This window comes from Homarus americanus, unplaced genomic scaffold (assembly GCF_018991925.1).
Source record: "Homarus americanus isolate GMGI-L3 unplaced genomic scaffold, GMGI_Hamer_2.0 scaffold51859, whole genome shotgun sequence".
In the NCBI taxonomy this organism is placed as follows: Eukaryota; Metazoa; Arthropoda; class Malacostraca; order Decapoda; family Nephropidae; genus Homarus; species Homarus americanus.
This window is the reverse complement of record NW_024711292.1, coordinates 17,265,831-17,284,780: the sequence shown is the minus strand read 5'-3', so window position 1 is coordinate 17,284,780 and position 18,950 is coordinate 17,265,831. Positions and strand designations below refer to the sequence as shown.

Below are 18,950 nucleotides of genomic sequence, written 5' to 3'. Positions count from 1 at the left end.
CTCGCCCCTAATCGTCTGCCATTGTGCTCACGCAAGTTATCCCACCAGACCCGTCACAAGTGAGTGTTGAACAATTGTATTATTGTATTCAGAATTAATCTATTTTGGAAGGTTAATCATGTGATTGTTGTTGTTGCTGGGTGTGAGTTTAATATGATGGATACTGTTTGTGTGTTTGGTACTAACAACTGATAGTGGAACATGTATTTCCAGGTATGACTGAATAAACATTATCGTGTACTACTGGATGGATCATATGTGGTGTCCTGCCTAGAAGGAGAGTTGGCAATGAATGGTTGTCAAGGGCAGATGGTGTCAACGGCCGTCTTGACAGATATTGCAAGTCAATATTTGTTCCATTCATTGACAACTGGGACAACTTTAACGACAGAAGGGACCTTTATGCTAGGGATGGGGTGCATCTGTCTAGGGATGAGGTGGCAACTCTGGCTGGCTCTCAAGAAGGCAGTTCAAAAGATGGTGAAGTCTTTAAACTGCTAGGGGAACATATGGTCACGGAGGTGAAGGAGACTGCAGTGGGAGCGGGTAAACAAAGTTAAAGGTTACAGGGAAACAGTGCTAGGAATGACGAGAAAACTAAATTAGGCAGGGAGTTAAAACCTAAACGCGTCAAAGAAAGGACTCAGAACACGTCTAACTTAAATGTCTACTACGCAAACAGTAGAAGTATGAGAAACAAAATGGATGAAATCAGGGCGTTGGTATGTACCGAAAAAATAGATATAATAGCATTCACCGAAACATGGATAAACTTAGACTCACCAGAGATACCTGCCGAATACCAAATTGCAGGTTACAAATTATTCCATACAGATAGACAGATTATGAAAGGAGGCGGAGTAGCAATCTATGCCACGGATAATCTGAAGTGAAATAAATAAGAAAATAAAAACTGAACTGAACACAGAAACAGTTTGGATAGAATTAATCGTTGGTAGGGGAAAATTAATTGCAGGACTAATATATAGACCTCCTAATCTTGATAGAGTTAATGAGTGACTTATTTGGGATGAAATGCGCAGGGCTTCCAGGCATAGCAATGTCTGTATAGTAGGCGACTGACTTTAGCCAAATAGATTGGCTCGACTTTACAGGTAACTCAGAATCAGATGATTTTCTTGAAACAGTACATGACTGTTTCCAAAGTCAACATACAACCGAACCCACCCGGAGTAATAATATACTCTATTTAGTTCTGTCAAAAAGGGAAAACCTCATTAGTAATGTGAAGGTAGGGAACGAACTTCCCAACAGTGATCACAAGGAAATAAGATTTCAATTAAAGTTTAATGGCAGTCACAAGGAAAATTCCATTAAAGTCCCAGATTTCGGAAGGGCAAACTTTGATAGGTTGAAAAGGCAGTTGAGAGAAGGGGTATCACATTAAGGATGGATTAGATGACCTCCAGTGAGGTGACCTCACACAATGTACCCACAGAGGGCGACCTCACTTTACCTGGAGACCTGACAACGATATCCTCACAAAATATGATGGTTGAGGATGACATGATCACGAGATCTGAGGTTAACGAGTTCCATAACAATTTTATGAGTTACTTAATGCACAAAGGCAGAACATACCATACAGAAAACTCACATCAGACAACAATGACCCTAAATGGATAAATAATTATTTAAAGAATATTATTGGACAAAGGAAGGCTATAGGTAGAAGAATAAATAGTGGTGAAGTTTATCTCAGATATTATTATCAGGTATTGGCCAGTAGGGTTAAGACCGAGATAAGAAAAGAAAAGAGGAATAATGAACTGAAGGTAGCAAGGGAGGCGAAGTCAAACCCCAAGGGATTCTTTCAAATGTATCAAACAAAAACACGAGAAAAGATTGGACCAATACAGTCAGATACCTGACCTAGCTTGGAGAAGGACGTGCCACTAAGTGCTCAAAGAAGTGGAACTACAGTGAAATGGCCGCCGGATCGTTCTGTTATGGGGAAGAGGATGGTGTGAGGAAAGACGACCCCCCACTCTGTTAAGTCAGGGCTGGAACAGCTGAGGAGAGAGGCAGACGTTTTAAAGGGGGAGAACGAAGCCCCTCATGACTGAACCTTCAGGCAGGTGTCCTGCCTAGCAGGACACCTGCGGAAGGAGGGTCAGGAGGAGCAGTGGAAAAAGTGGTTGTTCCAGGGGGACTAGGTCAGACTCTCAGGGAAGCTGACCAGGTGGAGGAAGTAACCCCTACCAAGCGTTGGAGGAAACTGCTGGCGAGGAAGAGAAGAGGCAGGACGATGAAGAAGAGACAGGACGTTGTGGTGCCAGGTGAGAAAAGGAAAAGTTGTCTTCAAACCCTGCCTAGTGGTAAGTGAGACGGCAGTTGGGGGACAGCCAGGTGAGGTTCTTAGATAGGACTTTTGTGCAAGAGATAGGAAAAATGTAGGACTAGAGTGTGCCTTCAGGCAAGTAGCTGAGAGGATAGGATAGGGTGGCCACAGAGGAGGGTACCAAGCCAGTAGGTGGGAGGAGAGGTAACGACACAGGAAAGGTTAGGAGTGAGGAACTTTTTCAAGAGGTATAGGGAGGCGCTAAGGAAGGTTAGAGATAGAGGGATCCCTGATAGTATGTGGTGTCTTGCCCAGAAGAGGAGAGATGGCTTTGGGCAATTGCTATAAATTGCCGACTGAAAAAACTTTGAAAAAGCAAATGGTTGGGCGTTAATTGATAACCCTGCAACCATTCTATGGCAAAGACTACCTGTACAGTCGGGATGGAGCAAGCATTTGTCTCGCGCGGGGGTAAAGACGTTGGCCTGCATCCATGGAGCGAAATTGTCACTCCAAAGGATTTTCTGCCAGTAGAGAGAGGTCAGGGTAGGTGGGGAGTCAAAAACAAGCAGGGCCCTGATGAGTAAAATTACATCTGGTGGCTGCGGCAAAACAGACCAGGAAGGGTAGGTTTAAATGTATGCTATACAAAACAGTAGGAGCAAGAAATAAAATAGACTTGCTGAGAGCGGTTGTATGTACTATGTACCAAAAATGTTAGATGTCATAGCAATCACCGAACTTGATGAATCTGGCGAGTAAGGAGTTTTTTATCAGAGTACCACATAGAAAGGCAACCTATTTCACAAGGACAGGGAAGGTAGGGAAGGGGAGGGTCGCACTTCGTCAGGCATACATTAAAAAACAAGCCACTAATAATTAAATAAAGGGTGAAATAGGAACCGAGTCTGTAAGGGTGGAACAGGAAGGAAGAGATAAACGACTTATAGGAGTGATTTAGAGGCCTTCAAGTCTTGGGAAGGAAGCAACTCAGCTCATATGGCAGGAAATGAGTTACATAAAAAGGGCCACCTGTGCATTATGGGGGATTTCAACTCATAAATATTGACTGGGACAATGGTTGTAGGAGACTATGAATCTGAAACCTTCTAGACGCAGTAGAGAAATTGTTTTAAAAACAACTAATTACAGAATCTACTAAAGGCAGACACAATATATTAGACCTACAGTAGTATTAACAAATAAAGAAAATATTATTAGAGATATCACAATAGGAAGCAAACTTGAAAAGGAAAGTGATCACAGAGAAACGAAGCCCACCCCAATTGGGGAAAAAGAAAACAATGACAATAGAGTCAGAGTCCCATAATTTTCGATTTGAAGATTATGAGGCTAAGAAGGCACCAGCTGAGTGGCTGCCTGGGGAACGGGTCAGGTCAGTCCCAGATAGGAACGGGGTGAGGTCACCTATGGCTAACAACAATTGGATCATGACTAACATACTATGTAAAGCAGAGGAACAAAATATAATCATAAAAGGAAAAAAATAATAGGTAAAATAAGAAATGAGCCAAGGTGGATGACCAAAAAAACTTAAAAACATGACATAGTACGAAAGAAAGGAATTATAAGAAATTAAAGGAAGGGAGGAGGCATTCTGAAATAGGTATATGAACTATCTAGAACAGCATAAAAATGTAAGGAAGGCAAGAGGGATCACAAAATCAGATAGCAAGAGAATTCCAAGGCAACCCAAGGGATTTTTTCCAGGCATAGGACAAAGGGTCAAGGACAAAGTAAGTCTTTGGAAGTCAGAGAGAGGGATGTAATCAATGATAGTGGCAAAAACAAGCAAAGTATTAAACAGCTTACTTATCAGTTTTCACAGAAGAAATGCCAGAGGTGGAACTGATATTTAGGTGTCGAAGAAGAGAAATTAAAGAATATTACTATCAGAAAAGAGGATGTTCTTAAGAAGATAAATAAATTAAAGAAGACAAACTCTAGGAAGGCTGGATGAAATTTCCCGAGTTTTGCAAAGAGTGTGAGGAACAGATTAGGGAATTCCATCGGTTAAATTCTATTTACAAAATCATTGACACAGGAGTTGTGCCAGACCAGAAACAGGCAAATGTGGTACCCATATTCAAAAAGGGAGTCAGCGCATGAGCGTTAAAAATTTTGGCCGATTAGTCGACGTCAGTAGTGGGGAAATTTCTTGAATCAATTACATGTATAGCAAATAGCATCCGATCGTACTTTTGGAGAAAAACAAATTAATCACGACTAAACATGATTTACAAAGGAAAATCTTGGCTCAAACAAAATCTGCTGATGTTTTTAGGAAAGTCTTTGGGGTAGTAGATAAACATTTGAAAATTACGATGTTATTTACTTAGGACTTTAAAGTAAAGGTTTGATAGAGTACCGCATCAGAGGCTTTGGAGAAATGTTCAGGCTCATTATATCGAGGGAAAGATCTAAATTAGATAAAAATTTGGCGGTTTCACCGATAGAACACGAACAAGCAGATGGTGTTAAATCTGGAAAGTGAGCTGTGGTAACCAGTGGGTTCTCAGGGTCACTACTGGCCCATTCTTGTTAATAATTCACACAAACAATCTAGATACTGGGATCATAAGTTACAAGCAAGTTTGCGGATAACACGAAAATAGACGACAGATTAATTCAGGCAGGATGCAAATGTACTACAGGAGGATTTAATTAAACCGCAGGAGTGGTCAGGAAAATGGCAAAATGAAATTCAACACAGCATGCAAGCAGTGTACTAATATTGAAGAAACAAATGCTGTCAATGTATACAGCCTTAACAACATCAACCTAGAGAAAACGACTTGCGAAAGAGACTTAGGGACTGTGAAAATTCCTCGGACCTACGGCCAAAAACAGCGCAATATGTTCGAAATAAGGCAAACAGGATACAGGGTTTATATCTGGAAGTTTTAAGCGAAGTGCGGAGGTCAGCCGTAAACCATATCTTGCGCCAGTCAGGCCCTTCACACCTGTATTATACCGTTTAGGTTATGGTGCCCTTTATTATAGAATGGATATCAATCACTGAAAATGGTGCAGCGAAGAAATGACGAAAAATTATTCCGGGACCCTTAGAAACTCCATATCACATAGATTAAAGAAACTAAACTGCATTCCTAGAAAGACAGCGAGCGGAGATATGATAGGCGACAAGTGGGTGAAAGGAATCAACAAAGGAGATATAGATAAAAGTTCTTATAATATCCGAGCAGGATTGACCTGCAACGGATTTAAGTTGATAAGTTTAGGTTTAAGAGGGAGACAGGAAGGAACTGGTTCACAACAGAGTGGTGGACGAGGAACAAAGCTTAGCAACTTTGTAGTAAGTGCTGGAACGCTGGAAATTTGTAAAAGGAGGCTAGATAGATTCATGGCTGATAGAGAGTGGAGCAATCACGACAGGAGCTGCCATGCACTGGCCAACCGGCGAATTGCAGACTCCTTATTTTCTTATGTTCGTATGTTCTTATACCGGCGAGCTAACTGATAACGATGGAGAAATGAGCAATAATCTTAATAAATATTTTTCAACAGTTTTCCCCACCGAAAATTAAAACATGATACCTGAAGCACCAACTATATACAGAGATAGTGAAGAAAATAGATTGAGCGAGATAATAGTGACTAGTAACGAAGTTGTAAGCAAATAGAGAAGCTAAAGCCTAATAAGTCGCGAGGCCCCGTTGAGATATTTGCCAGAGTATTAAAGGAATGGGAAGGAAGAGCTTAGTATGCCCAAAGCAAATTTGTTTAACCTGTCCTTAAAAACGGGTATACAGGTAGTACCAGAATCTTGGATGATAGCGAATGTAATACCGTCCAATCAGCTTTAACATCAATTGTAGGCAAATTATTAGAAGCAATAATTTCAAACTGTATTCGAAATCACCTGGAGAAGCACAAGTTGATCAATGAATCCCACCATGGCTTCTCAAGCGGGCGTTCATCTCTAATCTATTAACATTCTTTTCAGCTGTTTTCGTATCAGTGGACGAGGGGCACGACTATGATGCGGTATATATCTCGACATTAGCAAAGTCTTCCACAGAGTCCCGCACGAAAGACTAATAAGAAAAGTGGAGGCTCATGGCATTAAAGGAGATATTATAAAATGGATTAGGGCGTGGTTACAGGACAGGAAACAGCGAGTGAGCATTAACGGCACTAAATCCGATTGGAGCAACGTTACTAGTAGAGTTCCCCAAGGCTCAGTACCTGGACCATTATTATTTATTCTCTACATAAACGACATAGATATCGGCGTACTGTAGACAGCAACATAAGTAAATTTGCTGATGACACTAAAATAGGGCGTGTAATTAAATCTGACGAGGGCTCCTCAAAACTACAGGAAGCTTTAAACAAATTTTCCGAATGGTCTGAAAAATGGCAGGTGAAATTCAATGTGGACAAATGTAAAGTACTCAGTATAGGAGATGAAAACAGGGAAACCAGAAACCATAATTATGAACAACGATGTTATTGAAAAATCCGATTGCGAGAAATATTTAGGAGTAATGATAAGTAGGAATCTTAGCCAAGTAAACAATGTGTATTTGCTCGAAACAAGGCTAATAAAGTATTTGGGTGCATACAAAGGAGTGTTAGTTACAAGACTAGCGAGGTCATCCTAAAACTATATCTTGCTCTTGTGAGGCCTCACTTGGATCACGCAGTTTTTTCTGGTCACCGTATTACAGAATGGATTTAGAATCCTTAGAAAAAATTCAGAGGCGAATGACAAGGCTAATCCCGGGCATTAGGAACCTTGAGTACAGAGACAGGTTAAAGCATCTTAATTTGCACTCCCTCGAGAGACGTAGAGTGAGGGGCGATATGATAGAGGTGTATAAATGGAAGTCAAGACTGAACAAAGGTGGACATTACAAAGGTACTCAAACTATCCAACTAGGAGCGAACTCGTAACAATGGTTTTAAATTCGACAAATTTAGATTTATGCCCGAAATAGGTAAACATTGGTTTGGAAATAGAGTGGTGGACGAGTGGAACAAGTTACCAAATATCATCATTAACTCGAATACGTGGATAGCTTCAAACATAGGTTGGATGGATATATGGGCAATTAGGGGTTGGGTGTAAATGGGACTGCCCAGTATGGGCCAATAGGCCCGCTGCAGTTTCTTCCCTTCTTATGTTCTTGTGTTCTTAAGATCTCATTACCCCGCACTCACCCCAGTCTGGCCGTGAGCGGCTACAGGGTGGCTGTTAGCATAGCGCTTGTAGCGAGAGGCGGCTGGCTGTACGTCCCACACTGGCGACCTGGTTTTCACTTGGATCTCCCAGGATAGAGGAGATCGAAAAATGCGTGCTACACACGAGTGTAGGAAACCCGGTGAGACTGGCGCCAAGCCGTTACTCCACAACACCATAGCTTTTTTTTTTTTTACGGGGATTAGCCCACCCGGACTAGGTCACTGACCCACATCGGGGCCTGGGGCGAAATGTAATACTAATACTAATACTAATAATAATAGTAAAAATAATAATAATAATAATAATAAATAATAGTCACAGTAATTCATAATAAATAAAATTTATGATAAAACAAACAAAAATAAAATAATAAAATAATGATGATAATAATACAGTAACTGTAATAATAATATTAATTTTAATAATAAAGAAATATAAATGCAAAAATGAAAAAAAGATCAAAAGTGAGAAACGATATATGTATGTTGTGTTGTCAATGGTAAGAGAAACAATTGAGACCCTGCAATTGTGTGTAAATGAAGCAGAAAGTCAGATCAGCAACCTGGGACTTGGTCACAATTTTCGTGATGCCATATGGCAGCAGGGTCTACCATTAGACAACACATTATGCTTCCAATATCTTCCCAGGCAGTAGTACCTCCCTGTTTGGTAGCTGCCTACTACCTACTAAGGAATATTGCTTAGAAGGAAGGAAAATTAGATCTCTCTTCTAGCTGGGGTAAGGTACACCTGGTTGTACAGTGACCTGACCTAACTGGGCAGGATTAACTCTGCCGCTCTCCCCCTCCTATACAGTAACTGGGAGAGAAGCTTGCCCTGAGTGCAGGATGAGTGAAGTGAAATGTTGAACTCTAGGAGACAGAAATTCCCTTGGTGCTAGTGAGTACTATATGCTTACCGAGTATCGGTGCTGATTCTTCTACTAGGTACCTTCATCTCTCTTCAACTATGGGTGTATATGGTTTGTCAAACGAAGTCCAGTGTGAGGTCGACGACCCTGTTGGTAGATTTTACACTCCAGACGTGGGAGTGCTTTTTAGGGGATTGTTTGGTGCTATACATGTAGTACAACTTGACGGTAATGGTGTATTCTGGGCCAGTGTTATTGAGCACGATTACGAGTATGGTGAGGAAAGCACACATGACTCGTAAGCCCAGAAGTAAAGTAATAAGAATGAGCGGATGAGCCGCCCCTTGACGAGTCATGAGCGATTTTCTCGGTTCACACATTATTTTGGGTTTCATTATGTGCATGCTGATTTGGGCTCTGATGATATCAGGCCATTATGACTGACCCATGTTCTTTTGCAGATTATTAGTTGCAATCTTTGGTCTTTGAGCAGTATAGTAAATTAAGAACTAATATTTTTCTCGGGGTTAATATTATTTGTGGAGTTTCCAGACCACTAGGCTATGTTATGGAAATGTGTGCTGAGGAGCTGTTGAGTTAAGGATCCGTCGGGTTGTGTTCTAATGGGAGTGACAGTGGGCTTGAACTCAGGGAAGCGTGACCTTTGACCTCAGCAACTCCTGAGCTGGTGAGCTCACATTGGGACCAGGTTCATATTTTTCTATGCTGATAATTATAGGAGTGTCTAAAAATGAAAGATGTGCTTAGAAATTAATGCAAATGAATTATTGTGCTTTTATTAGTGGTGTCTGTCGATGTAAGATATGTTGAGGGATTAATCCAAATTAATTGTTGTCTCTTGTGCAATTAATATATTTTTTAGTGCTGTAAGGGTAGTGCTATTGAGTAATACGAGTATCATATCATTACCAGCGCATCTCTTTAACCCCAATCTCAGGAACACCAGTCCAGGTCACTGTAAATACTATATTAATTTTGCTTGTGCTGATTCGGTATTCTGAGGGGCCCTTCCATTGCATTACCATCCATTTAAATAAACCCCAATGGGAATTCCGACCGGTTACACACACACACATGCACACACGCACACACGCACACACACATACCTGTATACAGTATATATATATATATATATATATATATATATATATATATATATATATATATATATATACACACACGAGTACATCAATAGAAAAAACAATTCCTCACTAGTCACGAATCGAACCCAGGATTATCTGCATGGGAACAGGGACGTCAACACGGCACTATAAAAGCCACATACAATATGTTAAGCTTTAATGTATTTCATACTAAGCCTGTCTTATTCTTGAGCAACAGAAGCTTTGTACATAACCTAACCTAATATAACTTTGCCTAACCTTCTTTAGGTACGATTTGGCGTCTTAAATGAAAAAGGAGTAAACTTTGTCACATTCAAATTAATTTCCGTTATGTTGTAGCAATAACAACAAAACGTTATCCCTCTCTGGCAAAAACGCTTGGTGTGTTTTAAAGCTTAATCGGCTATTATCCTTATTCAGGTAAATAATCAGAAACTGCATACATTAAAAAAATATTAACAAAGACTTACGTTAACGCCGTAGGCAAGGAATTCACCGCCCAGGAACCAGTCAGTGAAAAACAGAGTGGCCACCACCACCATAAGAGTGAGGGACTCGCAGAAGAAGAATTTGTACGCCCACGACCTGTGTTTGTCCATTTGGTGGCTGATGTACTTAGATAAAGTGTCGAACCTTCAAGAGAGTTAACAGAAACTACAGTGTCCAAATATAAGAATATATGTGTAAATATAACCTATAACATGAAAATGTATTCACTAAGAGGTAAAGTCATTTTTGTTTTTGAAGGAAACAAATTCTCACCGGTCTTTACGGCTAAAGTAGGTCTTGAGGTCTGAGCCGAGGTAGTCGCGGACTGAGAGGTCCTGGATAACCTGCCTGAAAAGGCCGCCCTCCCAGTTCTTCCACAGCCAGTGAGGCACGTAGAACATCACACCCTGCGTTAGGTAAAGATGTGTGTGATTAAATGTCATGTATTAACAGCAATATTGTTTAAAGATATCATTTTTTTGGTGGAATTCTGGAAAAGAAAAGAGGAAATATATAAAGATAATGTTAGTAATAGAAGACAACTGAAATATGACTGACTGTTGTTATAGGTGTAGTGGATGTGGCAGTAATCTATAATTGTTCTTATAAATCCCTGTTAAATATGCGTATAAGAGACTGAAGAAGGCATTGATTTTTTTTATGACAGCCATAGCTTTAACACCCCCCTCCCCATATAGTTATAACACCTTGTTAACTATGAACCTCCTAAATGACCTTGGCTGAGCAATTCTTGGTTATACACACATTTCTTATTTACCGTTTGTCAAACTGTGTGAATAGTCCAGATATTTCGTTTAAAAATTGTCAGTACAATATGATGACAAATGAATTACATAACAAAACAGAATGTATAATTGTAGAAAGTGTATCTCGAAAGAAATAAACACACAAAGCATCAAGCAACTGATCACTGAATTTAAACTTTATTAATGGGATCACTAAAAACAAATGTGCTCTTGATTTAATTCAACGTGCCATGACACATAAAAGAAAATGAATATAACAAGCAAAATCTAAACTTTAAATGATACCTTGGGCGACAGTCATGCTGTATGTTTATTACTCGTGTGGTCACAATAGTTGTGAATACAGGCGTCTAAGTGATCTCGCAGCTAAAAACAGGTTGCTTAAAATAAGTAAAAAAATAGGTTCAAATTATAATCTTATTATAATAATTAGATACAGTAATTTAGAACTCGACAACAATTAGGTAAATAAATTATCGACCTTAAGTGTGACTCCTAACAGTTGGTAAGTAAAAGTATCTAGTAAAATAAGTCGTAGTATAAATTGTATGTCAATTCTGGGCATTCATATATATTAGTTGTCTTACTTGCTTGCAGAATAGCAACCTGCAGCCCATAGTAATGCCTTGTCATTAGGAGACTGAGTGTCTGTATGTGTACACCGAATACTTCAAAGTTTTCCAATTTTACCTCAAAAGTATTGATGAGACAGACAAGGCGGACAAGATGATCAAACCAGAGTTATGAAGGATTTCTTGATTTCTTTTTTGCTAATACTACAACATCTTGTAAATATATTATAGCCAAAACTCTTAGTGAGACCTTTGTTGTCGACCATACATCGAAGGTGTTTGTAAACCTGCCTCACTTAGTTGACTTATTGATCCGGCCCACAGCTTCCTATACACTAAGAACCTTCATAGAGGAGGACAAGTGATCGTGGGCCCTTCGTGCCCGGTGGCGAGTCCGGTGGTACAGTTTACCGAGGTTGTTATAATCATAGTCCTGGTTGTTATAATCATGGTCGTGGTTGTTATAATCATGTACCTGGTTATTATAATCATAGTCGTGGTTGTTTTAGTCATACTCGTGGTCTTTATAATCATGGTTGTGGTTGTTATAATCATAATCGTGGTTGTTATAATCATCGTTGTGTGTGTTATAATCATGGTCGTGGTTGCTATAACTATTGTCGTGGTTGTTATAATCATGGTCGTGGCTGTTATAATCATAGTCTTGGTTGTTATAATCATGGTCGTGGGTGTTATAATCATAGTCGTGGTTGTTGTAATCATGGTCGTGGTTGTTATAATAAAGGTCGTGGTTGTTATAATCATGTTCGTGGTTGTTATAATCATGGTTGTGTGTGTTATAATCATGGTCGTGGTTATGCTTATAGTCGTGGTTGCTATAACTATTGTCGTGGTTGTTATAATCATGGTCGTGGCTGTTATAATCATAGTCTTGGTTGTTATAATCATGGTCGTGGGTGTTATAATCATAGTCGTGGTTGTTAAAATAATGGTCGTGGGTGTTATAATCATGTTCGTGGTTGTTATAATCATGGTTGTGTGTGTTATAATCATGGTCGTGGTTATGCTCATAGTCGTGGTTGCTATAACTATGTCGTGGTTGCTATAATCATGGTCGTGGCTGTTATAATCATAGTCTGGGTTGTTATAATCATGGTCGTGGGTGTTATAATCATAGGCGTGATTTTTGTAATCATGGTCGTGGTTGTTATAATCATGGTCGTGGTTGTTATAATCATAGTCGTGGGTTTTATAATCATGGTCGTGGTTGTTATGATCATAGTCGTAGGTGTTATAATCATAATCGTGGTTGTTATAATCATGGATCGTGGTTGTTATAATCATCTTCGTGGTTGTTATAGTCTTGGTAGTGGGTGTTATAATCATGGTCCTGGTTGCTATAATCATAGTCGTGGTTGTTATAATCATAGTCGTGGGTTGTTATAATCATGTTCGTGGTGGTTATAATCATGGTCGTGGTTGTTATAATCACGGTCGTGGTTGTTATAATCATGGTCGTGGTTGTTATACTTGGTCGTGGTTGTTATAATCATAGTCGTGGTTGTTATAATCATGGTCGTGGTTGTTATAATCATGGTCGTGGTTGTTATAATCATGGTCGTGGTTGTTATAATCATGGTCGTGATTGTTATAATCATGGTCGTGGTTGTTATAATCATGGTCGTGGTTGTTATAATCATGGTCGTGGTTGTTATAATCATGGTCGTGGTTGTTATAATCATGGTCGTGGTTGCTATAATCATGGTCGTGGTTGTTATAATCATGGTCGTGGTTGATATAATCATGGTCCTGGTTGCTATAATCATGGTCCTGGTTGTTATAATCATGGTCCTGGTTGCTATAATCATGGTCCTGGTTGTTATAATCATGGTCCTGGTTGTTATAATCATGGTCCTGGTTGTTATAATCATGGTCATGGTCGTGATACTTACAGTATCTAATATACTATAAGAAGGAATAGAATAAAGGTTAGAATAATTAGTTAAAGAAATATTCAACCTCCTGTCTGTTTCACTGTCTATATTCACCCTGTGTCTATTGTAGTTATCTTCTCCATGCATTCCTGTTATTATCTTTTTTATCTCTTCTCCTTTTCCATGTAAATCGTCTGGTAACGTTGAAACTGCGCATCCAGACGCATGATGAAACTCTGCTACCCCCACCTGATTCTCTAACTATTTTCTGTTTCCCCTTCTTTATTCTTCTATTTATGCATCTTCCTTCCTTTGTTAATCCAAACAACATTAAAAAAAACGTAGGCTAAGAAAAAAAGGGGAGGGAGGAGGAGGGAGCAATACGATACCTGCAATACTGGGCTGATAGCGTACAGGGAATGAGGGTGCACCAAGTCCGTAGACTTGCATCGTTTTCCAGGGTAAATAAAATGGTTATGTAATTGCTTCCTAAAGAAACCATCGATACGAGACCAGGTTTGTTTCACTCTACGATTTTTTTGCGATTTTTTCACCAAGTTTGATGAAAAACGATTGTGCCGTTTCGGCTGCCCAGAACAGACAGACAGACACACACACACATACACACACACACACACACGCACACACACACACACGCCTAGTCCTATCTGTAGGTTATGTATCTATGCTACTGTGCCAAGTAGCAACCTTGTATATAAGCTACTGTGCCGAGTAGCATTTATATATGTAATTACGTGGCAACACTGCATGTGTTATGTGGCAACATTGTTTCGAGGCTGCCATATGGCAAGGCAGTTTAAGTCTGACTCTGTGGGTCGTGCAAGTCACACGCTAGTCACCACTTGTATTTCTCCTATCTGTTAATAAATGGACTTCAGTGTTACCCGGAGTTTCCCTACCCACCACTGCCTTCTTCAGGGAACACTTGGAACCTTCATGGCGCAGTGAGTAGGATCTGCAGACTTGCAAGTGTTGTGAACAATGCCGAGACTATTACGACTGCCGGCGATGTGCGCGTCGACTAGTGTGTTGTGTTGTGTTGCGTTGTGTTTCGCCGCGACGTGCAGTGTTGCGCGGTCACAGTGCGTTTTAGTGACGGTGGCAGTGTTAGTGTCAGTGTATTAGTGTGTCTAGAGCTGAGACTTGAGCATTGGCCTGTTTTTTGTCGTACCCATGGAGCACGCAGGCGTGCACCCTCCTCTTGTGACATCCGGGGAGACACTAACGTTCTCACCTCAAGATGGGAGACGCAACTCCCCACCACCATCCCCTCCACGGGCGCAGACTCTCATCCTTCACCTCCAGCGACGGACATTGCCACAATTCTGAGGTGGATGGACGACAGGGACGAGAGACGCAGAGAGATGAAATTTCAGAGGGAGGAGATACGAAGAGAGGAGGAAAAGGCGCGTTTTGATGCAATATTGGCGACCATGGCGCTAACCCACCCTCCCTCACTCGCAGGTATCGCGCACCAAGGCGCCAATACCCTCCCTCCTCCACCACACCAGCATCCTCCAGGCACTCTTGCTACTTCAACAGCTCCCAAGGCATCTGTTCAACCCCCACTCGCCCTCTTACCAGACGTCACGTTTCAGCTTTTTCGTGAGTGGCGGGGGCGGTGGACAGATTACTCCACGATGGTGGACCTTGACAGCATGCCTCCAAACAAACAGCTCATCCAACTGCGGATGTGTTTGTCGCTGGAGACCCAGAGAGTTTTGGAGCACACGTTGCAAGTGCCTCCTGATTCTACGTCTTCAGTGACGGATGTGCTCGACCTTTTGCAGGAGCACGTTAAGGTTCGGAATAACGAGGCTTTGCGTCGCCGCGCCTTCACCAGCTGCAAGCAGGCGGAGAATGAATCCTTTGACGACTTTTTTGTGTGTTTGAAGAGTTTGTCGGAGGAGGTCGACGTCTGCAAGGCGCACAGTCGGGAATGTGAGGAAGCCTGGATCAAGCACGGGATCTTGACAGGTGTCAGGCAAGAAGAGTTGGTGCAGCGACTCATCCCCCTGGACGCTTCCTCCACACTCCAGGTGGTAGTGACTGAATGTCGGTCATACGAGGCCACCATGTCCGCCACCTCTGCCTTACGGGCCCCACCTGCTGTGAGAGCTATCTCACAGTACAAGAAGGGTAAGAAGGCGGCCAACAACACTAGGCCTCCGCCTAGTGCTTCTTGTGGCAGCTGTGGAAAGCAGCACAGCCCCAAGACATGCCCGGCCGCCGACGCAATGTGTCGTGGATGTGACCGTAAGGGCCACTGGTCTAACACAGACAGGTGCCCTGCACGAGGCCACAAGTGTCAGGCCTGCGGTCGCTAAGGACACTACTACAAGTGCTGCCACCAACCCAAGCCCAAAAGCAGGAGACGAGGAGGAAAGCAGCGCACTTCCCTCGGGGTGGTTCGCACGCAGCCCCAAGCAGCAGCTGAGTCACATCAGGAGGGTGGAATCGACCACACGCCCCAGGGCTACTCCTTCCCCTACCATCCGCGACGCCGTCACACACGGTGATATTTCGGGTCACATCGAGGTGATACCGGACACCGGCGCTGATACTACGGTGATAGGCCTGAAGCACCTCCAGAAACTGGGCCTCACCAAACACGACCTCGGACCACCGCCGCAGCTGCAGTACTACAATGCGGACGGTTCCCAGATGCCGGACTCTGTGAGCTCCTTTCAAGCGGAGATCACCTACGGCGACAGGTCGTGTCACGGATGGATGGACGTGGAGCCTACTCTCGCTACACCCTTGTTGTCGTGGGAGCACTGCAAGGAGTCAGGCGTGGTGCCCAGAGACTTTCCCGAGCAGATCCCAGCCGCTCGGTACACTGCCAGCAGGGTGCGTGATTCAACGTGCGACGCGCCTGGCGCTGCCACTTAGAGCTGCCCAGAACCCGCGTCCACTCCCGCCCCGCCACCACCCAAGTCACGGCTGCTTCCTCTTCACAGCGAGACGTCTCCTTCAGCCGCAAGGGCCTACTTTCTGAAGGAGTACTCAGATGTGCTGGTGACGAAGGAGGCCCTACGGACCGCGCCACTGAAGGCTATGGCGGTTCCGCCTATGAGGATACACCTGGGGGGAAGATGCACAGCCGTTTGCCATACACACTCCACGGCTGACCCCTCTCGCCTTCAGGGATTCAGTCAAGAAGGAACTGGATTCCATGGTGGCCCAAGGTGTCATCGTACCAGTTGGTGATGACCCGTCCCCTTGGTACCACCCTCTAGTCGCTGTGGGTAAGACTAACGGTGGAGTGCGGATTACTACCGACTTGTCTAAGCTTAACACCCAGTTGTCCAGTCCCGCCCACCCTTCACCCACACCTTTTGCAGCTATACGGAGTGTGGACCCGAAGGTACGACACTTCTCGACAATGGACGCCCTCTGTAGTAACTGGCAGATCCCACTGAAGAAGGAGGATCAGCCACTGACCACTTTCATCATGCCTTACCGACGCTTCCGCTACTGCCGTGGCCTATGGGATTCGCTGCTACGGGGGACGCCTTCTGTCTCCGTGGTGACATGGCACTTCAAGGCGTGACCAACTGCGTGAAGGTAGTGGATGACGTCCTCCTCTACGATGAGGACTACCTGACGCATCTTCGCCGCATCGACGAGGTACTGATCAGGTGTAGGACGCACGGCATCACTCTGAATGCCGAGAAGTTCGTCTTGGCCGCACCTGCAGTGTCTTTCTGCGGCTACCGACTCTCAAGGGATGGCATTGCTGTGGACCCGGAGAAAGTTCGCGCCATATTGGACTTTGCAAAAACTGCCAACCTTACGGATCTCAGGTCTTTCATGGGTCTGGTGAACCAGCTGGCAGAATTTTCTCCTGACGTCTCCGCCGCTGCCAGGCCTCTCCGCCCCCTGATGAGCCCCAAGAGGACTTTCACGTGGACCCCTGACCACGACCTCGCCTTTCATAAGGTGAAGGAGGCCCTGTCAAGTCCACCTATCCTCGCTACTTTCGACCCAGCGCTCGCCACCGTCCTCCAGACAGACGCCTCGCGCCTGTACGGGGTTGGTTACGCCTTTCTCCACGATCACGGTGGAGGAAAGTACCGGCTCGTACAGTGTGGCTCTCGCTTCCTCACCGATGCTGAGTCTCGCTGCGCTACCATCGAGCTGGGGCTACTGGCAGTGGTATGGGCCTTATCGAAGTGCAAGTTTTACTTCATTGGCCTACAGCACTTCGACCTCATCACAGACCACAAGACCTTGGTCCCCATTTTTAATCACTATTCGCTGGACGCCATCGAGAATCCCCGCCTCCAGCGCCTGAAGGAGAAGATTTTGGCCTTCGTCTTCACCCCGGCTTGGCGCGCAGGTAAGGAGTTGTGCATCCCGGATGCCCTCTCCCGCTCCCCAGTCAGCCGCCCTACACCTGAAGACGAGATGCTCAGCACCGAGGCCGGTTTCTCAGTCAGCAACATCGTCACTTTGCAGGCTGTACAGTCCCTCGCCAGCACCCAGGCCTCAGTGTCGCCACCTGGCAGCGATCTGGCCCTTGAGGAACTACGGAGAGTGTGAGGACTGGGTTCCCTCGCGACCATTTTGACCTCCACAACGCCCTACGCCCGTATTGGAAGATACGTGAGGACCTCTACGCAGATGGGGACCTCGTCCTGTACGGTGCCCGTGTGGTCGTCCCTGCAGCTCTCCGTCGTCGCGTTCTGGCCCGCTTACACGACAGCCATCGTGGAGCAGAGGCCACCAAGCGCCAGGCAAGGCAGGCTGTGTACTGGCCCGGCATTGACTCGGATATCGTCAATACGGTCCGTGCCTGTGAGTCGTGCCAGATCATGCAGCCCAGTCAACATCAGGAGCCCCTCTTGTGCGACGACGAACCCACCAGGCCCTTCGAGTTCGTGTCGGCTGATTTCTTCAGCACAGCTGGGAAACATTTCCTAGTTGTCGCCGACCGGCTCTCTGGCTGGCCTGTGGTGGTAATCTGTGGCTCGGACACGACGTCCGCGGCCACCATTCGCCACTTCCGGCACCTCTTTCGTGACCTGGGCGTCCCCGTACGTCTGCGGACGGACGGTGGGCCACAGTTCACCAGCCGGGACTTCACAGGATTCCTGGAGTGTTGTGGAGTCCGCCACATCGTGTCAACACCCCACTACCCACAGTTAAACGGCCACGCTGAGGCTGCGGTCAAGACAGTCAAGCACCTCATCCTCAAGGTGGCCCCTTCAGGCAACATAGACTGTGAGGCGTTTGACAAAGGACTCCTGGAGTTACGTAATACTCCCACCCACACAGGACGCTCCCCTGCCCAGATCCTGTATGGTCACCCTCTCCACTCTTGCGTTCCTGCACACGCCAAGGCCTTCGCGAAGGAGTGGCAGACCAGAGCCGAGAGCTGCGACCGCCGCGCCGCTACACGTGCCCAGGACGCCAAGGCTCGGTATGACGACCGTGCCCGCCCTCTTCAGCCGCTGGAGATTGGTGCCCTTGTCCGCGTCCAGGACCCGACGACGACACGTTGGAACAAGGTGGGCATAGCGATGGGCGTCGGCCGGTCGCGGGACTACAAGGTCAGGATGCCGAGCGGCCTCGTCTGGTGGAGGAACCACCGCTTCCTCCGGCCAGTCCCACCCCCTGCTGCTGGCCCCCTGACCGAGGACGAGTCACCTACAC

General features: G+C 44.5%; 1 protein-coding gene across 1 annotated transcript in view; it reads right to left on the bottom strand.

Annotated features, from left to right (window-relative positions):
* LOC121854191 (innexin inx2-like) overlaps nucleotides 1-18,950 on the bottom strand; it is a 96,005-nt gene that overhangs the window by 35,761 nt on the left and 41,294 nt on the right. Inside the window, exons 3-4 of the mRNA XM_042348719.1 lie at nucleotides 10,311-10,444; nucleotides 10,019-10,181 (exon numbers count right to left, since the gene is read on the bottom strand). Coding sequence (XP_042204653.1) covers nucleotides 10,019-10,181; nucleotides 10,311-10,444 — 297 coding nt within the window. The remainder of the gene's footprint in view (nucleotides 1-10,018; nucleotides 10,182-10,310; nucleotides 10,445-18,950) is intronic.